Source organism: Panicum virgatum, chromosome 9K (assembly GCF_016808335.1).
Source record: "Panicum virgatum strain AP13 chromosome 9K, P.virgatum_v5, whole genome shotgun sequence".
In the NCBI taxonomy this organism is placed as follows: Eukaryota; Viridiplantae; Streptophyta; class Magnoliopsida; order Poales; family Poaceae; genus Panicum; species Panicum virgatum.
In genome coordinates, this window is record NC_053144.1 from 69,384,419 (window position 1) to 69,407,336 (window position 22,918).

Sequence of the window (22,918 nt, forward strand, 5' to 3'; positions counted from 1 at the left end):
AGCAGGAGCGTCGTCTACCCCGAGCAGCTTTTGGCAAGAGGTGGGCTCGCTCGTGAGCACAGATGTAACGCAACACACAAGTCAGCATCAGTGGGTGGTTCGCCCGGGAATATTTGAGCCTGCCTCACCTTTCTTGATTCCCATTTTGGAGGCTAGCCCGAGTGATCCGCGCAGCACTGTCGAAGTGGTACAAGTATCTGTTTTTTTTAATCCTAGGTTCAATAATAGTGCCAGAAGTGTGTCATAAACGGATGGACGCCACAAAATCATAGTAGCATCGTTCAGCAATCACAGTTTAGTGCAGTCGTTAACCACGAGGATCGTAATTCAGGCTCTTTATCTGTAGAACAGCACAGCACTCCTTGCACTTGCACAAGGAATGGAGCGAGGAACGAGACCATTACCTGACAAAATAGCACGGGCCCAGAAGAAGGCCAGACCACACGCTTGGCTTGGCTTGGCTTCCTTCCAGGATTCCAGCGACGCCGCCACTGGCAGCACCCACGCAGGCAGCACAGCTCCTCTCAAGTACACCAGACTGCGTCACACGGTTCCCCTCCTCCGTGCTCTGTCCTTTAGTTTCACGTACGTACGTGTACGGTGTACCCGACACGATACGACGAAACGCTCCGTCCGCTGGCTCGGCTGGATGACCTGGCACACCAGCGCTTTCAAAGCTAGTCGTGATCTGACGTGGAAATTATAAACTCCGCAGCTGGCAGCTGGAGCCTGGAGGGAGTAAAACCCCGGTGGCGCGTCGCGTGAGGCGCGAGGCCTGGCCCGACTGGCCCGGGGTTGGCGTCACCAGATAACCCCGCCCACATGACCCCCTCCCCAGCTGCGCTGCTGCCCTTCAGGGCTTCAATTCAATTCTCCGCGTGCTCCCACCACCGTATATTCACTTGGCGCCCGCCACCAGTCGACGCTCACGTCGTCATGGCGCAGCGAGAGGCGCCGGCGGGCAAGGCTCCAGGCCGCGGGCAAGGCGGCGGGACGAGGCCCGCTGGGCACGTCGTCGACCTGGAGACGGGCGGGGAGCGAGTGGCGGGGCCAGAAGGGCGGGCGGCGTGGGCGGCCGCGGCGGCCGTGGCGGGGGCGGGGCTGGCGGGGGCCGCCGTGCTGGTGTGGTGGGCGCTGGCGTTCCACCCGGCGCACCAGCAGCTCTGGATGGTGCCCGTCGGCCTCGTCCTCCTCGGCACGCCGCTCGTCGCCTGGCTCTCCCTGTTCGCCTCCGGCGCGGGACGCTGGCTCGGCCGCCTCCGCGCCGGCGACGCCCGCCCGCCCGTCGCCGCCCCCGCCGTGGTCCCGGAGAGATGAACCGCCCGTCATATCCGTGCAGGTTCAGTGATCAGTAGGGTTGGGTCTTGGTCTTGGGTGTACATTTTTTTCTTCTTCTTCCCCGTCTTTCTTTGGTTCTTGTCATGGCCGGTCGGAATGTGAATCGGAACGCCAGTTTGCTAGTCGCACTACGGGAGTTTACTCTCTGCTACTACTGATTTGGTTGTTGGTTGGCAGCCGTGCAGTATTTGCACTTGAATGCATGGATTTTAGTTCGCCAGGTAAAATGAAATGAAATTGATCTTCCAAAAAAATGAAATGAAATATATTGCGGCTGAACTGCCATCTGCACCGTCCCGAGGCTCAGAGAAACTTTGAAAATATTATAGTAGTCTCATTACTTGTTGCGGCGGGCGATGTGCTTCACGATTTGAATGGTAGCAAACCCAAAATGTCACGAGAAGGCGAGTGCTCCGTGGTTCATTGATTAATTGTATCTAGTGTGACATCTTGGAATGGACGCCTAGGGGAGTTGGGCGCATTGTAGATCATGATAGCCGAGGCAAGTGGACGGGACGGACGGCGAGAGGTTCAGCAGCTGCCAACTAGCCTGGTCCTCTATATATTCTTTGTTATTATACTAGGTAATTATGCTCGTGCGATGCTACGGACAAAGTTGTTATATGCATTGGATACATATTAGTGCCCGTGTGTTAATTTGTAAGATTCTACGTGATCGAGTCGTGGACGGAGAGGGTTGGTCAGACTCTAATCTGGGCCAGTCCCACCTATAATTGACTCAAGCCAGACCAAATCAAACAACCAAACCAAAAAAAATGGATGGAAACCTTACTCGCTTTAGAAATATGTATATATTATATACCAACAGTGAGCATTTAGCAGATGCAGACAGTGAGCATTTAGCAGATGCAGGCATAAAGGTGTAAATTGGTGACTCTTAGACGTAATTCCAACCCTTGTTAATTTAAATATTTTTACTATTTCTTTAATAAAAAAATTATTTTAAAAATAGTATAAATATTTGAATTAAAAATGATGAAAATTGATTTAAGGATCACCTATTTGCACCCTACGCTATCTCTGTGCAAATATTATTGCTGCATCCACAGCAGCCGTGCTGATCGCCATCGATAGTGCAGGCCTCGGCGTTGGCTTCGTTTTACATCCGCCTGGCCCACATGTCACGCGCACTACTTTCGAATGTTCGTTCTCGGATTGTGGAAGGATTTGGACGAAAGCTTTGTCGGGTTGTTCAGCTGCCAAGGATCTGATCAATCCTTGGCGATCTGATGATCTCAAGCACCGTACCCCCACTTCCACTTGACGATCCATCAATCCTACTAGCTACTACAAGTATTCTCTCCACTTGATATGATCACTAGCCGCTTGAAAATGTGGAGCTGGAGCATCTCCTTCCCCTGAAGGGTGAAGGCACCGTACCACTAGCTGCTAGGACGTGTCTGCGTCACTCACCTACCTCTGTATCGTATGCAGCAGAATTCATTCGGTTTCCATGTTGTGTCTGTCCCCTTCTTTCTTGGGATGATGACACTGTGCACGGTGCCGTTGGAAATGGAAGCGGCGGCAGAGGCCTCTGCGTCTGCGGGTTCCGATGCCTGCTGCTGCTGGTGGTGCTGGCTACTCCAAATGGAAGCCGCTCCGGTTTCGAGTTACGATGACGCTGCCCGCGATCACGCACGCAGGCAGGCAGAGTCACGGGCGGGGGGAAGCCGGGGAGCGACGGCGAGCGCGTGCGTTCACCCGGGCGCGCGCGGCCCAGGGCCGGTGCCACCCCGGGCAGCCGCAACCCGGAAAGCGACCACATGGTTATTAGCTTAGCTGGCTGACCTTGCTTTTTCCAGCATCTCTTTCCATGGCCAGGGGCGTGGAGGTTGACCCGCTGACGAGTGTGATGATGTGCAGCACGTTCTTGTTCCGGCTGCTCCTGCTGCCGATCCTTATTTGTTCTTGTTGCTTGCCAGTTGGAGCTTCCATTGAAAACGATTGTTGCTTCTTTTATACATAAAAAAGGGAGGGACCAATGAAATTCCATTGAAACCGAGGGCACATACGTGTGGCCGTGCATGTGTAATTTTGTCCTAGTAGTATATCAGCATTCAACAGAACAGGACACAGACGACCTTGCGCTGCCATCGCGTCGCACGCGCTGTTGTTGCGTCACTGCAAGCATCTTCTTTTTTTTTATGGGTCACAGCAAGCATCTTGGAATGAAGCTATCTGAAAACAAAAAAGGAAATAAAGCTGTAGCAGCGGAAGTACGTGGGCCATGGGTCTAGGCTTTTCTTTTGGGTGCGGGCTAGGCCCATTGGACACATATGATGGATGGTCTCGGGGCCCTTTCCATGGGATGGGCTTATTTTGCTCGGTTGCTCAAGGACCAGGCCGGGGCGCGGCGCCGGCAACATCATCATCAAGCAGGCCGGACTACCGTCAGCCAAGAAGAAACGTGGCGAGAAATCAAAATGGAGCAGTTTTAGATTAGACAGAAAATTCGACGCGAACTCGCAAAAGGCAAACACCGGTCAAAGCAAACAGCTCCGGTAGAGTTAACCGATCCAGGGCTCCAGTTTTGCATCTCGAATGATTCTGCGGCAGCAGCGTCCTCCTGCTGCTGTACCCTGTCCAGTCCATCAGCCTATACCATCAGCTGAGCTAGCTCGCTGCAAATTGGTGATCGATGTGGAAAGCATCCGCGTCGAACCGAGCATGCATCTCGCTCGAGCTCTCCCTCGTGTCTCCTGCAGATAGGGAAGGTCCCCGTCACCATAATTCACGTCGCGGGTCCTCCAACCAAATCAACCTGAACGCAATAATGCCCGTCCACTTGACAAATCAATCGCGATCTTAGCGATTAAGACCTTGATTGTTTGTCAAGACTTTTTTAAGTCCCTATCATATCAAAAAAAATCTTATTATTTTGGAGTATCAAATAAAATCTGTTTATAAATTTTTGTGGCAGCTGAGTGCTAATTTGCAAGACGAATCTAATGGGTATAATTAATTCATAATTTACTATAGTAATGCTACAGTAACCATCCACTAATCATGGGTTAATATATTTCATTAGATTCGTCTCGTAGTTTAGCTCTAAGATTCTGCAGTTAGTTTTATAATCAATTTTTATTTAATATTTTTAAATACTAAGATTCTTTTTGATGTGACGTGAACTAAAATTTAGCTCCTGAAATCAAACAATCCTTAATATTCCTGTAGAGAGACAAGGCGCTCCTAGTCTCTCCTGCCCAGGCCACCTCTGACAACGCTATCTAGTATCATGCATCTATGTGTGTGCGAGACTAGAGGCGGTGAATCCATGGCCGGCGTGAGCGAGACACTGGCGAGAGAGATAAGGCATGGCCCATACCGGCCTGTGTTGCGTGTGGAATTAGCTAGGCCGAGTCGACGTTGGAGGCAGGCGACCAGCCTGCTCGCTCAGCTCCATGAATCATGATTGCATTGATCGGATGGTGGAACTGGGGGAGTGGAGGCAGCAGCCAGGCGCTCGACACCGCATCGATCGTCCCCGGATCCCATGCCAGCGACGCGCACTGGCAGTGGCAGGCACGGGGTAATGAAGATCTCGCTGGCGGATCGGAGACCGTGCAACTCGTGCATCTTGCCCGGACCGGTCATCTAGTGCGTGGTGGTGAGCGGGGCCCGCGCATTTTCTACCAGCAAAGCGTGTCACGGCAAGTGCGGAGCGCGTCGTTTTCGACGGCCGCATGATTGGTGTACGGTCCCCGTACGGGTGCTCCTTCCGGGAAGCTGCGCGCGATTCGCCTGTATCTGATCCCATGCAAGCCGCGCAGTTGTTCGCCTGTTGGGCACATCCCCAGCCACTAGCGAATCGCCATGACCAAATGTTATCCGGAGCGGAGCTCCGCTGCCCGTTCGCATGCAGAAGCAGCAGAACCTTCCATTCCATAGCAACCTGGCCTGGCCTGGCCGTCCGGCCCGATCCGGTTGGCCCCACCCCCACCGGGCGCGAGCGCCATGCGCAACGCACACGCGCCGGGGGCCGGCCGGCTAGATAGAAGAGATAAGGCCCTCCTCCATAGTGTGTGTCTTAAGTGATGTCCAAAGAGGAGATTGAAGATTTAGGCATCACTCCACACACTGTGGGTAGTAATGCCAATTCAGAGTGACGCCAGAAAAATAGGAACCGATGCATGTAGATTCACCGATGCCAGAAAACGTAGAAGCCACCCCCGCACGGCCACGTGCTATCTGGCGCTGTCCTTCTCCAGCAGAATCCCAGTGCTTTTCTATTTCCCGTGGGCAGAGCTCAAAAATAGCATCACTGGGAATCTTGCTCACGCTTCAGCTTCGGTACAGTGGTGTCCGTTTTACCTCTGTGGGGCCCACTATTTTTTAGGCATCGCTCCACACCGTGGCCGGCCTAAGGGGCCACCAGCTCGACCTGACAGCAGGAACCAAACGACAATGTGGGCCCCGCCTGCGTACATCTCACCCCACGCGTTTCCCCAACGGAACGGCGGGACGGGCCGGGCCCACCAGCGCAGCGACATATAAACCGCACGAGCAAATCCACCCCCGCGCTCTCGTCCCCCGTCGAGCCAACGCCAGCCAAACAACGCGACCCCGCGGCGCCCCGTCGCGCCCCCGCAGCGCCCCGCCCTTGCCTGTCCGAGCCTCCGATCGACTCGCCTGTCCCGCCGGCCCGGATGGCGGAGTTCGCGGCGCCCAAGCCGCCGGCGGCGGCGGGGAGGAAGACGCGGGTGGGGCCGTACGAGCTCGGCAAGACCATCGGGGAGGGAAGCTTCGCCAAGGTCAAGCACGCGCGCGACTCCCGCACCGGCGCCGTCTGCGCCATCAAGGTGCTCGACCGCAACCACGTCCTCCGCCACAAGATGGTCGAGCAGGTCCGCCGCCCCTTGCTCATCGGAATCCTGTCCTTTAATACTCCCAGTATTCGATTCGAATCCTACCAGGATTAATTCATTAAAAAATACTAGGCCTAGCATAGCAAGGTCTTTCTATAATTTATTCGTGGCTATGGAGGATAATAAAACGGAATATCCTTTGACGCCGCTGTCATGCTCCAGATTCTGTTCTCTTGGGATTGGGATTGTTTGTGATGGGGGAAAAATCTTCGAGTCCGGTGTCCCGTTCGTGCTTCTTAAGCTTTTGATTGATGCTGTGGCGAATCAGATTGGAAGGGGGGATCAAATTCAGATTCGAAATTGTGACCTTAATATGATCACCAAATCAGATAGGAAACCATTCTGAGGCTGTTCGGCTGACCAAATCTCGGCTTGTCTCGGCCGAATACTATTCATTTGATCAGCCGAACAGCCTCTCTGAGTCGAGGAACTATAATTCACGCTCACGCCTAGATGATGTTTATGGAATACTTCTGACGATGCTGGTCAGGAGTTTCTCTCAACACGTTTTACCGAAGGAAAACCAAAAAAGAAAAAAAAAACACATCTGCCATCTGCTAACCTAGTATCTTGTCGTGATGTAATATCAATATACTAGCATCAGTTGTCTTCTGTCCATTGGTTTGAACCATGCTGCATTTTGTGTAACTTGAGCTTGGAATGTGAACGCTCACCACTTGCTCCACTTTCAGATCAAACGGGAGATTTCGACTATGAAGCTAATCAAACATCCCAACGTGGTCCAGTTGCATGAGGTATCTTGAAATATTTGCAGACACATGATAATATAGGTTTCATTCCCTTTTCATCTTCCATCTTGCTCAATATGTGTGCTTTTGATAGGTTATGGCTAGCAAAACAAAGATATACATGGTTCTTGAATTTGCTGAAGGAGGGGAGCTATTTGATAAAATTGTACGGCCCTCAAACTTTGCCTGATATTATTACTCGTTATTACTACTCTGAGCTTACCCGTGCCCCCAAAATGAAAACATGTGAGCTTAGTTTTGAGACCATAGCACATATGTTTATTGAGGTCATTTATTCATCTGGATAATTTAGGTCAATTCTGGGAGGCTAGGTGAAGATGAAGCAAGGAGATACTTTCATCAACTTATAAATGCGGTTGATTACTGCCATAGTCGAGGAGTTTACCATAGAGACCTGAAGGTTTGTCCAATTATTCTGCTATCTTTCTGATGCGTTATTCCTTAATTATAGATGCTATGCGGTACACTTCCTAATTCATGGATGTCTCATGTTTCTTTTGCAGCCAGAAAATTTGCTTCTTGATTCACATGGATCTCTTAAAGTTTCAGACTTCGGACTGAGTGCCTTTGCGCCACAAACAAAAGTATGATCTCTATCTATTAGAGATTTGCGCTTTGCATGTTCAATAGTTAAACCCTTTTGTTTCCATATGAGGGTGATGCATTTTGGGTTTATACAGCATCGTCCAGGTCAATCGACATAACTTTCTACCTTCTCTAAAAATAATTCCAGGAATAGATGAGTAAATAAAAAAGAATTTCCATTAACTCTTGTGTTGATCTATTAGGAGGATGGGCTTCTGCATACTGCTTGTGGAACGCCAAACTATGTTGCACCTGAGGTGAATTTCTCGCCTTTCTTTAGTTATCGGCTTATTTTGTTGCAGCCTTGTGTGATTAATGTGCATCAAGATGTGTAAGCATCGGACTGTTACTGTAGGTGCTTGCCGATAAAGGTTATGATGGTATGGCTGCTGATGTATGGTCCTGTGGCATAATCCTATTTGTTCTTATGGCCGGATATTTACCCTTTGATGATTCCAATCTTTCGAGGCTGTACAAACTGGTGAGTTTGTGTGATAGACTTAGAATATTGGCTTGTCTTGTGAAACTCACTGGTAATTTTAAGATGATTTTCTTTTATGATTTCCTCTGCAGATCTGCCAGGCAAATTTTTCTTGTCCACCATGGTTCTCTCCCAGTGCAAAGAAATTCATTAAGCGCATTATTGATCCTAATCCTGAAACGGTGAGTCTGAATTAAATGCGCGTTTTGAATATCTGCAGCCTTTTTTCAAAATTATCCATTGTGCCACTACCAGTCATCTGAATTGTTATCCTCTTAGAAGTAAACTCTCATCACTGTTTGAGAAAATGGTTATTTTATTCTGCAGAGGATAACAATTGCAGAAATTTTGGAAGACGAATGGTTCAAAAAGGACTATAAGCCACCACATTTTGAACAAGGTGAAGATGTTAGCCTTGACGATGTTGATGCTGCATTCAACGATTCAGAGGTATAATACAGACTAAGGGTTCATTTTAACTTGCAATTAACTAGAAAATCTTCCTAGAAATATTATGTGTTCTAAAAACATTCCAAAGTTCTATTTCACACTTACATTATTGACAGCCGTTGTTGTATGTTGAATCTTTCTATCTTCATTTTATTTTGTAAGACCAGACTGAGAATATCTAAGGCAGGGTGGAACTATTCTCATTCTTTTTTTTATTCACTCAAATGTCTTGAGATTTTCATAATGGATATAGGTTGTCCCTTAAAATATCAATTGGTCCACATCTCAGTTAAAGGATATATATAGTTGTTACATATAGGCACCATGTAATTGGTTACCTTTTCCTTTTGATATCATAGGAATATCTTGTGGCAGAGAAAAGGGAGAGACCAGAATCCATGAATGCATTTGCTCTTATATCAAGATCACAGGGCTTCAACCTTGGAAATCTTTTTGAGAAGGAGATGATGGTGAGTCCATAGAGATTTCAATTTACTATTTTCTCAATTTGGAATGCGTTAAAGATTAGTTTCAAGGGGGCATTCCATTTAGAAGCAGATGGTAGGTGGTTGGTCGTCTATTATTTCCCCAATTTCTGAGTATGTTGCAGTCTTGAAGATTAGCATGTTGAAGTGTTACTAATGTAAGCATAGTCAGAAAGCAGACAGGGCAATTAAACCAAGATGGAAAGAAATTGTGATTTCAGTACACCTTTTTCTTTATTCCATACTAAGGCAAGTCTGTTTTAAATAGGGAACGGTAAAGCGGGAAACATCCTTTACATCTCAATGTACAGCACAAGAGATCATGTCTAAAATAGAAGAGGCTTGTGGACCACTTGGTTTCAATGTGCGGAAGCAAAATTATAAGGTGTGTGGCATTTTTTTATAAATGGCTAGTAATGCGTGAAGCCGTGAACTAATGTTTTCTTTGTAATTTGCATTATTTATGGAATTAATGTTTTACACATCTTCCATTTTGGACTTCCAGATGAAATTGAAAGGTGATAAGACTGGAAGAAAAGGTCATTTGTCTGTAGCAACGGAGGTACTGGCTTTAGCTCTATGTTCACCTTTGCAACTTTGGACTAGATCTTGTTAAAATTGTATAGTTGTGCATCAACTTTCTGCTTTTTGTAACGAAGAAAATTTTAGGGCAATATATTGAGCATAACAATAACTAAATTTGTTGTCCAAGTCTTTCCCTTGCATATGTCTCCATGATTTATTTTGTTTGCAGGTTTTTGAGGTTGCTCCATCACTTCACATGGTTGAGCTTCGTAAAACCGGAGGAGACACATTGGAGTTTCACAATGTACGTTCTCAAATTATGCTATTTCCTGTTATTATTATTCTCTGATTGCTTCTCTTAGTACTTTCAAGTAATTAACATATGGTTTTGTCAAAATCGCATGCAGTTCTACAAGAATTTCTCATCAGAGTTGAAAGATATAGTGTGGAATGCTGAATCTGACGCAAGTAAGAAACAGGCAAAGTAATTCCAACGGGACCTGTTGTGTATCTTCAATGGCCACATTTGTAGACCGTCTGTTCGAATGGTACCACATTAGCAGTCAAAATCTTTCTGGGTTAAAAGAGGGCGCCTTTTTAATGAGCGCGATTGTACACATACATATGACGAGGCCCTCCCTGGGATCCTGGCATCCTGCTAATGTTGTAACGGCAATATGGGATGTAATGTAGGTATCCTGAATGCTTCGGTTGCCACCAGGGTTGAGTGTGCCTTTATTCAATGTCAAGGTAATAGCAGATGGTGAAAATTGATGTGGGAATGCTAACTGCCCAATTGGTTAGTTATGAGCCTGAACTTGATATTTCTCAAGGCTATACGCCTGAACCTGGGGAGCATCCTGCAGACACAGGCGCGGTGCATGCATTTGATCCTCTTGTCAGGTTCTCTCGTTCAGGTCCAGCGAATTTTCAGCGGGCTCAGACGGATGTGATCCCTGCTCTGCACACGGGTCAGGAACTCAGGGTAATTTACCACGCACATAAATCGTTAAAATTTTGTTTGCTTTTGGTAAACGGCGCCCCTGGAGTAGTTGAGCTGCCTCTGGTATGACCAGGGAGTTGGAGTACATGTACGCTGCTGGAAACGGTATCAGGGCAGTATGAATGTGTAATCCACCGAGACTCAAGTTGAACCATTGAGGACCTGCACGGTTGCACGAGAGTTGGATAAGTCGTTATGCCTGAACTCGATGCAGGTGTACTTCTGATAATGGAATAAAGGGAGGTGGTCTTTCTCATCTTCATTCCTAATTTCGATAAATAAGGCTATGTTTAGCATTGCTTTAGCTTCACTTATCTTCTTCTGTTTCAGGATAGGTGTCTGGTTAAAAGCAGCACTGCAGGAGCAATATATAGGAACAAAAATTCACCAATTTTTTATTTTAAAAAACATTTCTACAAGTAAGTACATTCCACTGCGCATCAAACATTTCGTGCATCTTAAGATAAATACAAAATGGTATTTTAAGGAAGTCGATATATTTCTTTTTGAAACGATATATGTATGTCTTACATCTATGATCTGTCTTTATCTTTTGTTCAGCACGCAGAAATGCTCCCCAATGCCTACCGGAATGGAATCTTTTGTTCCTACTACTAGAAATTCTAAACGAGCTCTTGCGTTGCAAAGCCGCTCTCCCTTTTATTTTCCGATAAAATGCTGTGTAGAGAGTTAGTGTTCATCTTCTAGCGACTCCGGCGCTGGTGTGGGACTGGACGCAGGGCTCCGTGCAAGTCTCAACCAATCCGCGTGACAGCGAGGGTGGGTAGCCCTCCCGGCGCGGCTGATAAAAACCGCAGCAGGTAGCGGGGGTTTTCTTTAACTCCACTGGCATTCCATCCCCCAACCCGTCGCCGTCGCCACCGACCACCGCGTGTCCGCACGCGCAGAGGGGTCAGCAGTTCCTTCTCCGGCTCTCCTCTCTTCCTGACGCCAGGTGACCACCCGGGGAAACGAAACCCAACACGAGTTCTCCTTCTCTCACTCCCCAAACCGACGCTACAGTAGGACCCTATATGAACAGGACCTCACAGAAATCAGCCATGGTTTCGTCGCCTCAGCAGCAGCCACGCACGGCTCATTGATGACTGATAAGGCACAGGGTTTCAGCTGGAGAAGAAAAGAAAGATATCGAGCAGCCAAGCAGGTCGCGTTCCGTTCTGATACAAACTGCTGAATCCCTTTTGGCGCTCCAAGGGGCAGGGCTGCCGGAGGACCGGCCTGTCGTCACGGGCGGCGCGGAGACGTCGGGGTCATCCGAGTCATCGGCACCGAAAAATTTGACGAAACTGGCAGGCGGACAAGAGAGGCTGCGAACTGCCGACGCGGATGCAGATGGTGGGCCGGGGGGCTCTTCTCTGCTGTGCTAATTGCTAAACAACTCGTGTCAGGTTGGAAATCACAATGCCATCCACCTTTTTCCGAGCCCTGGTGACGGTGCCGTATTTTGTTGCTGCCTCAATGCCTCATAAACAAAGTGTACACAGTGTACGTAGGCTGCAATGCAAGTTGCGGTTGGCTTGAGATCACGGAAGAGCCTAGCCACCTTTTGGCAACCCTTTTCCTTTTTAATTGTGTGGATTCTCATGCTAGCTTGCTAGCTATACGGAGTAGTAGGTTCTGAAACCAGCCTGCAATGAAGTGCTGGCCGACTAATGATCCACGATTCAATATGGTTGGTCTAAAAAGTGGCAAAAGTTTGGTGATGATGTATGCAGCAGGAGCACGACAAATGGTCAGGCGATTCTGCAGTTTTATTTTTCAACTAGATTTCTTACAAGTTCTCCGTGGCTGAGCTGGCTTGCCTGTTTTTTTTCTTTCTCTTGAAAGCAGAGAGCCTTTTTTATTTGCAGCCATGGATGCCGTGCCGAGCTGATCCTTGCATCGTCGTCGTCTTCCTCTTCAACGCCGCAATGGTGGTGGTGGATTAGAGAAAGTGATTTAGGTGGCCTGACGCCGCGCTTAGCGCAGCCAGGAGAGAGACGTGTCAGGACGCGATTAGACCAGACCAGACCCCAGCCACGGCGCCAGACTCTGATGACGACATGTTCAATAAAAGAATTCAGATGCGTCGGCGTGCATGCTTCTTGCTTCTGAATTTTGCCCTGGTTTACCGACCAACTAGTACTGCATTCGATTCTATCTTATTATTCTCGTGCCAGAATTAAGGCGTTAAGCAGAGTCTGTTCAAATGTCACTGGATCAATGGTCTTCAAACAGCTAATCGATCCTACTGGAAAACTGCACACGGAACGCTGCTCGAGGTGGGAGGCTTTGATCCATCTGGTCCTTCCAGAAATTCGAAGTCATCGACCGACAAATGCAGTTCCTGCGCCCTTTGAATTCAAACAGCACGTGCAGCTAAAACAAAGGGATCCCATGTCTGGTTTGATCGTACATGCATGCATCATACTGTAGGAATGGCCATGGTGTTGGTGCTGATGATTCCCACAGCCACAGGCTAGAAATCGTACGGCCATGAGAGTAGGAGATCTCCTCCACCAGCCCCAAATTTCCATGTCCGGTTCGGACAAATATACAAGTATGTGACAGCCCAAAATCATGAAACGAACAATCTGTACAACTTAGCTGCGAGCGCCTGCCTGACAAAACAAAATGCCAACCAAGTTTCTCTTCTCGCATTATTTGTGGCGCCAATCCAATGATCCTGGCTATAGAAAGCAGAGTTTGAACAGCCCCCCCACATGCGTGCACGACGGCCCACCGCCACCACACATATTCCTTCCTGGCTCCCTCCAAGACTCTCCTTTAGCACGTACCTCTCTCGTTGCTTCAAAGAAAAAGATGATGCAGATGCACGCACTACTCATCACAAAATTCAGCTAAAATTTAGGTTGATACAAATTAACTGCTAGTTTCGGCTCGCAAAACTAGGTTTGATTTTTGTTTGTCTTGTCATCTCATCTCATCTCATAATAATAATAACAATACGATCGACGACGACGGATGTACACATGGATGGGGCACGTACGTGCGTTGGTTCGCCTACCTCGATCGGTCTCATGCAGCGCGAGAAAGCGGCCGGCGATCGAAGGCTTCCTTCCTTCCGATTACTTGTACCTTGTTCTTCAGCAGATGGCGCAGGAGTTGGGGTTCTCCTCCATGCTCATGTTCCGCACGTAGTAGTAGGGCGGCGGCGCGTACGGGTGGTACGCCGGGGGCGGCGGCGGCGGCGGGCGGTACTGGTTCATGTAGTCCGCCGTGACCATGTTCATGTACGGCGGCGGCAGGTGGTGCAGCGGGAACGGCATCGGGGCCACCGCGGCGGGCTTCTTCTCGCCCCCGCCGCCGCCGCCTTCCTCCTTCTTGCCGTCGCCCTCCTTCTTGCCCTCGCCTTCCTTCTTGGCGCCGTCGCCTTCCTTCTTGCCGTCCCCCTCTTCCTTCTTGCCGTCGCCTTCCTTCTTGGCGCCGTCGCCTTCCTTCTTGCCGTCCCCCTCTTCCTTCTTGCCGTCGCCTTCCTTCTTGGCGCCGTCGCCCTCCTTCTTCTCCTCCTTCTCGGGCTCCTTGGCGGGGCCGACGGAGTCGATGTGCGCGGCGCAGGACTTGCTGCGCAGCTTGCTCACCACGTCCACCGGGTCCACCGTGCCGATCACCGTCATCTTGTGCGCCCCCATGTCCACCGAGACGGCGTCGATGCCTGACGACGACCGGCAAGCCCCACGTTGTTCAGAACAGAGATTCAGACAAGGATGGTGAAGGGAAATTGATCCATCGGTTCAGATTCAATTCAATGGTGTGATGCTACTGAGTGATACGACCACATACCGACGAGCACGGAGACGGCCTTGAGAGCCTTCTGCTTGTCCTTGTTGTCATGCAAATCCAGCTTCACCACAATTTTCTGCACACGGGAGCATCATGCCACCAGAGTCAGTCGGTTTACTCGGCCTCCGAACAGGGGAAGGAAGGCCGCAGGAGGCAATGTGTGACAAACGGGGAGGTAGCTACACTACAAGACCTAACACCTGAACGGGCAGGAAAAAGTGCAGAGAAACGACGCTGATCTTTTTTATTCCAAAGCACACAGATTGACAGAATCAATACAAGAGAAGCTCAACCAGGATCGGTGGTATGCAAATGCATCCAGGAAGAAAGGGAGTCTCACCTTCGACATGTCTCAGAGAAGAACAGAGGACTGGGAAGGAATGCAGCGGCGGCGCGGCAGGCAGTGGATCAGGGACGGAGCAGGGTGGAGTGAGGAGTGGAGAAGGCAGAGGAAAGTTAGGCGGGGCGACTGGCGAGGCCGCAACACGCAACGACGCGGAGGCGAAGGGAGTGGGAGGCCGGGGGCTCCTCTAAATACCAGCGGAGGTAGCGTTGGTGGCAAGCGCAGCGAGAGCAGTGGCCGCGGTACAAGCCACAGCGACAGGCAAGCGGAGTGGCTGGCTACTAGTGTCTAGTGGCGGCGGATGGCAGGTCTCAGCCCAGCCGTGGGTGCTGATGAGTGACCGGTGCTATCTATCCCAGGCCTCGCCGCCTCGGCCGTGCTGTGTGCTTGCATTTGTGTGGTGTGAGACTGTGAGTGTGACCTGACCTGGCCGTGTGAGGTGAGGGCCAAGGAGAGGACACGCCGGGGAGGAGCCGAGGACGGCCACTGCCTGCCTACCCACTGCTTGTTCCGACCTGGCGCGGCATCAAAAGGGACGAGCAGTCCATGTCCGCCCCACGCCGCCGTGCCGTGCGTCCCCCAATCATTTGTCTCTGCTCCGTCTCGGTTTCCCGCAGCACAGTACAGTACACTGCAGCGTCGTCCTCTGCATTCCATTCTCCGGTGAAACTTCTCTCCTTTTCAGGAGCAGCTAGCTAAGCTACCGCGACCCTGAACTGTCATGCTCCTGTCGTGTGACCCGTCGTCCTGCCTCGAGCTTTTTCTGCCGTAGATTCACGCTGCCGTTGGTATCTAGTGGTACGGCACGGGGTTCTGCTTCCTCTTTCTCCTCTGGATGCTTGCGCCATGGATGCTTCTCCGAACCAGAATCTGGGACCGGCCGCTGCAGGGGAGAAAGATTTTCAGAATCTGCGCAATGCGGGTGGTTCGAATGAATCCCTGCCCCCACCCAGCCGGAAATCGGCTGGTGGTTCATCAAAACCTCTTGCTGCAATTGTTCCAAACAAAGAAGAACCCTCTTGCTGCGTCCCCATTGTTCGTGTCACTGTCATCTCTCTGCAAAGTGATCATCGTCAGCAATAAGGACATGCCACCTCTCTTGGTTTCTTTAAGGACTGATCATCAATGAGGCTAAGGCTGTGCTCTCTGAAGATGACATATACGGTGCCAGCCAATCATCTGGTTCCGACTGCTAATAATTGGTCGTAAAAATCAGAATGATCAGGTCGCACCATATCGCGATGACATTGATGAGCTCTGCCGAACGAAACGCAGGTTCAGGTTGCCCCGTCGCGATCCGTAAAAGCCATCCAGTTTGAACTGGACTAGGGGCCATGCATGCATGAAAGGGGCTCTCATCCTTTCCTTGTTGTCACCTTAGATTGCGATAAATTTTGGTGCGGTATTTTATATCGGCTTTGTTTTCTTTTTCTTTCTTTTTTGAAAAGGAAGGCTTCGTTTTCTTGCACCCACCCAAGACTACCAAGTTGTTGTCATCTTGGACGCAGACCAGACGAATCAGGACGGTATCGCATGCAACTTGCAGAGTTAACGTGCGCCGTCGATCTTACCAATAGCCAACTCCAGTATTTTCAACGCTCTCGATTCTTCTATTAGACTGTCAAATCAAGCATGTATATTAAAGCATTTTCTTACGGTTAAAGTGTCAAGCTTTGTTCGCCCAATCTGGTGACTGGTGAGAGCTTAAGGCATGCATAGCATCCTGACTCTGAAGATTTGGCGATTGGCGATCGGTTAGCTCCAAAAGTCAAGCTCAACTTTGAAGCTCCGTTGTGACCTAGGAATTCTGAAAAGTCGTTATCTCTTTCTGCGTGCTTAAGGGAACAAACGACATTCTTGCGAAATGAGCTTCCTGTTTCTCTTTTTCCTTGCTGAGTCTTGGGTGTTCCTTGGTGGGCCATGGTGAGTACTAATATTAAGTGGTTACGAAAAAGCTAATTGTCCGAACATTAAAAAAAAAATTCCAGCTACTAAGAGCCTGATTCACGTGGTTTGCATACTCAGAGTTGTTAGCATTACCAGTTTAATAATAATCTTTTTATAGAAAAGAATTTATGTTACAATTATTGGTAGCTCTTGAAATCCGAACAAACCTGAGCTTATTACTTGATCCAAATTTACGCAAGATTTCTCTAAGCCAAGCTTTACATTTTAGAGCTTTTACTCAAGGCAAGCTCAAGGGTCAATGCAAGATGAATTGTGCTATTTCTGTTGCTGAGTTTACATGAGTTCTGAAGATGGAGCCTAAGATCTAGCTATCCGAAACGTAGGACCAATCATGCTGATGTAGGTCTAAAAAAACTACCCTTGTTGAAGCCTAATTTGGCAACACCTAACCCGTGTGTGTCCCAAAATTTATGTGTAGCCCGTACAATTATTCCAAGAAAAATTGGGACCCGATGCAACGCAAGATAATACGTCACAGCCCATTTTAGGGGAAAAAAAAAGTTATCGCGAGCCTGCTCCTATCATTTGACTATCCACAGGAGTCCCAACGCAGAAAAATCTTTTTCTCGTCGCCACAAACACAAAGGTTCTTTTCAGGAACAGACTGATACGGTTGCTGTAGCTCTTTTGCTGAATTATTCACAGGTGCATAAAGCAGCCACGACTCTCCTCTGATATTTGCATCATTCTTTTCTTTTTTCGAAAACGAGTTCCAGTCCATCATTCTGACAACCCTTTTCAGATGGCTTCGCGGGCTCTGATGAATCTGCTGACCGCGCGCTGAACCCAATCAAGCAGGCAAACGTGGACCGCTTGTCTACTCCCTGAGCAGCCCAAACCATACGGCACTCGAATTGTTCTGCCTTTACACAATCGGATTATGCTTGGATTAGTGATAAAGACCTGTCGACGCACCAGGGTTGGTCGCGTCCGGGAATGGATTTGACTCTGCTTGACACCAGGATCTGACCTGGCCTGGCCTCTTGGTCACCCACAGGATCACTGGACGCAAGGCGGCGCCCAGTCTGTCAGAGTGTCAAAACGGCAAACATGATGGTTGGTGGTGGGTGCCGGCCGCGCCGCCACCGGCCGGTACCCCGTAACCGCCGGGGTTTGACGTCCGGTGCTTGGGCCGCCGCGCCGGCGCATCCTTTTCCACGAGGATGGCATGAATCCGACGCGCGCGGTGGCCGGCTGGTCGTGCACGTCGTCCCCGCCCGGCCTGAATGCCTCCGAGTCAGCAGCGGGACACGCCCGTGGAAGAAGAGCTACTCCCCCACCCATGCATTCCTTCCGCTGGCCCAGCGTGCGTGCCTCCTGTAGGCAATGCGCCGCGCCGGCGTCTCCCTCTCAGGCCCTGTTTAGTTCCCAAAAAATTTTCGGTACCCGTCATGTCGAATATTTTGACACATGCATAGAGCACTAAATGCAATTAAAAAAATAATTAATTACGCAGTCTAACTGATTAGCACGAGATGAATCTTTTAAGACTAATTAGTTTATAATTAGATATTATTTATCAAGTAACAACAAAATGTGCTACAGTACCATAACCAACAACTTTTCACTAACCAAACAGGGCCTCACAAGAGAGGAGGAGATGGGGAAGCAGGTCAGGTTCCATCGAACATGATGGCAAGTCAACTCGGTCGATACTCGATAGGGAGAGGGAGCCATCACCAAGGTTTTTCTTACCGACCGGTTGGTCCAAATTGCCGGCCACCGGTTTTGGTAAACCGGACCGGTTTGATTGGTTACCGATAAAACCGATCAAATTCAAATTTAAATTGGGCAGTTCAAACGGTTTGGACCGGTTAGCCGGGCCAAATTCAATTTTTTTTCTTTTTTGGGTTAAATTCAAATGCACGCAAAGTATACTAAATGAATGTTTGTATATGTTTTAGTCTAAATGAACCCTCCAACTCTCTTTTATACTACTTTTACATTAATACAATGTATAACATATTTTACATTGTATTTGTATACTTTTGTATGCACGTTTTTTTTGTTTAACTTCAAATGCTCGCAAAGTATACTAAATGAACGAATATTTGAAAAAATTTAACACCATTAGATTCGTCGCAACATGAAGTATTTTTAAGAATTTTTTATTTTTTGAATTCAAATTTAAATTTTAAATTTAGGCCGGTTTGAAACCGACCCAAACCGGAACCGGTCCGGACCGGTTTGACCGGTAACCGCGGTTTCCAGACCGGTTCCGATCGGTTTTTTTAACCCTGGCCATCACCTTCGCCTTCCCGGCGAGGCGAGCAGGCCTTGAAATAGACCTCACTGTGGCGAATCGCGCCTACCGCTGCGCTGCCGGCAATGGGCGCATGGCGACGGGACACGCGCCACAGTGGCCGCCGTCGTGGGTTGATGAGCGCACAGGGACCAGCGCAAGCTTTTGCTCTTCTCCTGGATCGAACAAGAAGCACATTTCTTCCGATTCTTGGTGTTGACTCCTTTCAGGATCAACACACGAACGCACTCGAACGTGCGGCGCGAAGAGCCAGCTCGCTGCAGCGCCTCCTGCGTAGACCGGTCAGACCGGTCCCTTGGAGCGGTCAGACCGGTCCCCGCCGGCAGATCGGTGACGAAGCCTACGAACGTTAGCCCGGGAAGACCCGTCGGGGCAGGTGCACGTAGGGTTGTTCTAGGGTCGGCAGGCCACCTAGAACGCCCTCAATCGACGTAGAGACGACGGAGGAACAACAAATAGTAGATTGGAAAAGTTAGGGCAAGAGAAAAATAAAAAGATAAAAGTTGTATTGATTTGATCGATTGGATACCCTAATCGGCCGTGACCCTTTATATTTATAGGGTGGGGTGGACTTATCCCACAAGAAATCCTATTACAGATCTAAATCTACAAAGAGTTCTAGTTGTACTCGGATTCCAGGTAGACCGGTCTGACTGGCCAGACCCACCGGTCAGACCGGTCGGTGTTGCCAGACCGGCTACATGGTCCAGACCGGTCAGACCGCTCTCAAGTACCGGTCAGACCGCTCTCAAGTACCGGTCTGTTCGACCAGTGCCAATTTTGGTCGTCAACATATGCCCCCCTGTTTTTTGGTAATGCTAGCATGCCAAAAAACAAGCCTCTGGACCAAAATTGTCTAAGGATGATGATAAATATGCATCGGCCATATTTTGTTCTAAGGGCGATAAATTCTATCGGCCATATCTTACTTCTTTTTCAAGCTGATGATGAAACAACTTGCTTAGTCCTCCATACCTGCTTCATGGTCGCCGACCTTGCTGGTACAACCTCCTCTTGCTGTTCCATAGACTCCTTCTTGCGCATCCGCTGCAGCCTTCTCTTTTGGGTGTGAGACAAGCCTGAAGGGCACCACCTCGGCTGTAAATACTTGTTGTCTTGCTTTATGTCTTTCTCACCCTCCTTGTTGCAATCAGGTTTGTTTCTGACCAAATTATTGCTAGCAACAATCGGTCTTTGAGAGGCACCGTAACTTGGATATATAGAAGAATATTGAATAAAATATGGATGCACATTCTACTATAATCCATATGTGTGTAATAGTAAGGATATGACCAGAACCATGGAGCAATCGGCCTACCAAATGAATATGGCGCAAAAGCATTATTACCTTGTTGAACATGAGAAGCCGATTACTCACGATGCTCCGATGATGGATTTGTATCTTTACCTTGATCTGGTCGCTTCTTCTGTTTCTGAGTAGCTCCTTTCTCCTCATACTTGGCCAAGAGTTGCTTGAAACTCGGTCTCTCCTTTTTGTTGTTTCTGGAATTTTTTTTAGAAATCCCAGATGGACCGGTCGAACCGGTCTCTAGACCGGTCAGACCGGTCTGAGCAGATCTGGCGTCCTTCTTCTGTTCCTGCCCCCCGAGCGCTGAATTCTTCAATGAATCTTCAGGGACCTTCTTTGCTGGAGCTTTCTGATGAGATTTCGAAGGCTCAGACCTTTCTTCACCAATAATTATATTTTTTCCTTTTGTTGATTCGGCTTGATTTGGCCGAATTAATACTTTAGGATTACTCAATTCAAGCACATGTGTATGTGCAGGGAAAGGATTCTGATCCACCTTCATTTGTGGAACAATTATTCGGCATTCGTTAACAGCCGATTGAATTTGCCTTCGAAGCACATTGCAATCATTAGTCGCATGAGAGAAAATATTATGAAATTTGTAATAAGCTCGCTGCTTTAATTCTTCAAGCGGCGGTATAACATGCGACATCTTGATGTACCCATTCTTATATAATTCATCAAATATCCTCTCACATTTGGATACATCAAAAGTAAATCTTTCTTGCCGATCTTTATGAATCGGCTTAAGAGAAACGTAAATGCAAGGTTTATCATTAGAGGACCAAACAAATTCAGCGGTATAAACATCTTTACCTTCATTGTCCGAACAATTGGAATCACACCCGAGCACATAAACAGAACGATTAGGTTTTTCATTGGACTTTTGAGAATCTCTAGCTTCTTTAGCTCGGCTTTCATTAGCCAGAGCCTTTTGTAAGACTTGACTAACATCTAGAAATTTTTATCCCTCTAGTTTTGCTTTATGAAAATCAAGTAAACCAGCAAAAGCTAGATCAGCTAAATCTCTATCAGAAATTGGCAAACTATAACATCGGTTTCTAGTATCTCTAAATCTTCTAATATACTCATAAATACCTTCATGTATCTTTTTCTTAACCGATGTGAGATGTGACAATTTCAATTCAGTTTCACCACTAAAGAAATAATCATGAAATTTTTGCTCTAAATCAGCAAAAGTGAAAACTGAATTGGGTGGCAATGAAATAAACCATGTAAATGCAGCACCCGATAGAGATAAAGGAAATAACCTCAATTTGTAAATATCATTAGTGCTAGCTTCACCACATTGTATTATAAATTGACCTATATGCTCCAATGTAGTTCTACTATCATCACCAGCGAATTTAACAAATTCAGGAATTTTAAACCCTTGAGGATATGCAACATAATCGTAATTCTCAGGGTATGGCCTTTGATAAGATCGGCATTTGGCTTTAGGCTCTATACCAAAAGTTTGCCGAAATATCTTAATCACCTGCTCTTTGATACTACCTGATCCAACATCATTGGCGTTAAGCCGATTTGTGATCGGTGTACTACTAGGTTGAGCAAAGTTCGGCGGTGTGGAATGTCGCAACGAACTTGCTGCCCCATATGGCACATTGGCATGAGGTGATGCATTATAATTAATTCAGTTTTGCCGATTAGCCGAATTAGTCACAATAGCATTATTAGTTCGAATTGCCGAACCACGAATTATCTTATCGGTATTAGATGTAGACGCATTATTACCGACAGACTTCATACCAAGATGTATTTCAATTCGGCTAAAACGGTCATCAAATATATCATGCATATTTTGACCAATAAATTCCAACTTATTATTCACATGAGAAGAAACAACATCATCTATAGCATTAGCTATTTCAGAATTAAGGACAGGCTGCTTGTTCTCATCGAAATTTACCTCAAATTGTGAAGCATCGAAGGCGGCATCCGTAGTGGCCTTCCCTTGTCGATCGATGGAGAAGTACGAGATGTACTGGTTTATGGCTGAAGCGTCCCCTCAAAAGAGAAGACTTAAATGTGATACAAAACATCAGTCCCAGGAGGCTGATGCCACATTTATTACATCAGATGGTTCAAAACCTTACAAACCTTGGCGGACACTCGATACAGATGATGATAATTATTAACCAAGCTACAACATAACACCAGACTGCAAACCACATAGGGTCCACTACGGGCTCAGAGTACTGCGACAGCGGAGGCATCTCAACGGGGCCGGTTCCACAGGCAAGGTTGGGTGTAGAACGATAACCCTACTCGGCGTCGTCTGGAACGAAGTCCGGATCTTCTTCTGTAAAAAGTGAGAGTGGGGTGAGTACAAACGTACTCAGCAAGTCCAACCACACCCACGAAGGGGGTTATAACAGAATAGTATGCATAGGTAAATCAAGGATAAGGTTTCGGTTTAATTTGATGAAAACGATATTTTATGCAGGGGTTTATTATACGAAAAACCTTTTAGAAATCAGTTTTTGCAGTAACACAGAGTTCAGGTTTTAAAACCGCTACCGGACTCCCCGTCCGTCGTAGCACACGGCACCACTGCCGGACACAATTCCAAAACAACTCACACCAGCCCATCCCAGAGAAACACTAGTTATGTGACCACACCGTAACTCGCCCAATACCGTGGGCACGGACTATTCGAATAGATTCTTAACTTTGCAGAGGTGTGC

At 48.0% G+C, this 22,918-nt stretch overlaps 3 protein-coding genes across 6 annotated transcripts; 2 read left to right on the top strand and 1 right to left on the bottom strand.

The window, feature by feature from the left end:
• The first annotated feature begins 729 nt into the window (after positions 1–729).
• Positions 730–1,659, top strand: LOC120647468. Its single transcript, XM_039924274.1, has 2 exons — positions 730–1,418; positions 1,476–1,659. Exon 1 carries the CDS (start codon positions 823–825, stop codon positions 1,315–1,317), a length of 495 nt encoding a protein of 164 aa, XP_039780208.1. The 5' UTR covers positions 730–822; the 3' UTR covers positions 1,318–1,418; positions 1,476–1,659.
• A 4,221-nt stretch (positions 1,660–5,880) lies between these two features.
• Positions 5,881–11,013, top strand: LOC120647466 (CBL-interacting protein kinase 9-like). 2 transcript variants are annotated; one of them, XM_039924268.1, is made up of 15 exons: positions 5,882–6,203; positions 6,917–6,979; positions 7,068–7,139; positions 7,287–7,394; positions 7,498–7,578; positions 7,783–7,836; positions 7,935–8,060; positions 8,153–8,242; positions 8,388–8,510; positions 8,870–8,980; positions 9,264–9,380; positions 9,501–9,557; positions 9,750–9,824; positions 9,928–10,505; positions 10,597–11,013. In XM_039924268.1, the coding sequence occupies exons 1-14, from the start codon at positions 6,006–6,008 to the stop codon at positions 10,006–10,008; spliced, it is 1,356 nt and encodes a 451-aa protein (XP_039780202.1). In that variant the 5' UTR covers positions 5,882–6,005; the 3' UTR covers positions 10,009–10,505; positions 10,597–11,013. The 2 variants fall into 2 exon arrangements, with proteins under 2 accessions (XP_039780203.1, XP_039780202.1); XM_039924269.1 differs by lacking the exons at positions 7,935–8,060; positions 10,597–11,013 and having other exon boundaries at positions 5,881–6,203; positions 9,928–10,337.
• A 2,343-nt stretch (positions 11,014–13,356) lies between these two features.
• LOC120647467 (heavy metal-associated isoprenylated plant protein 39-like) lies at positions 13,357–15,052 on the bottom strand. Of its 3 annotated transcripts, XM_039924272.1 has the most exons (4): positions 14,668–14,999; positions 14,328–14,403; positions 14,038–14,199; positions 13,357–13,977 (listed from the first exon to the last, which is right to left on the bottom strand). In XM_039924272.1, the coding sequence occupies exons 1-4, from the start codon at positions 14,674–14,676 to the stop codon at positions 13,631–13,633; spliced, it is 594 nt and encodes a 197-aa protein (XP_039780206.1). In that variant the 5' UTR covers positions 14,677–14,999; the 3' UTR covers positions 13,357–13,630. The 3 variants fall into 3 exon arrangements, with proteins under 3 accessions (XP_039780206.1, XP_039780205.1, XP_039780207.1); XM_039924271.1 differs by having other exon boundaries at positions 13,357–14,199; positions 14,668–15,052; XM_039924273.1 differs by having other exon boundaries at positions 13,357–14,199; positions 14,328–14,527; positions 14,668–14,976.
• Positions 15,053–22,918: the final 7,866 nt, after the last annotated feature.

Bases quoted from the DNA above. Each gene is read 5' to 3' on its own strand.
- LOC120647468 (XM_039924274.1), top strand. From the start codon at position 823: ATGACCCCCTCCCCAGCTGCGCTGCTGCCCTTCAGGGCTTCAATTCAA.
- LOC120647466 (XM_039924268.1), top strand. From the start codon at position 6,006: ATGGCGGAGTTCGCGGCGCCCAAGCCGCCGGCGGCGGCGGGGAGGAAG. The intron at 8,061-8,152 runs GTGAGTTTGTGT...TTTCCTCTGCAG, and splicing joins TTTCGAGGCTGTACAAACTG to ATCTGCCAGGCAAATTTTTC. The intron at 9,381-9,500 runs GTGTGTGGCATT...TTGGACTTCCAG, and splicing joins TGCGGAAGCAAAATTATAAG to ATGAAATTGAAAGGTGATAA.
- LOC120647467 (XM_039924271.1), bottom strand. The intron at 14,200-14,327 runs GTATGTGGTCGT...GGTCGTCGTCAG, and splicing joins GGCCGTCTCCGTGCTCGTCG to GCATCGACGCCGTCTCGGTG.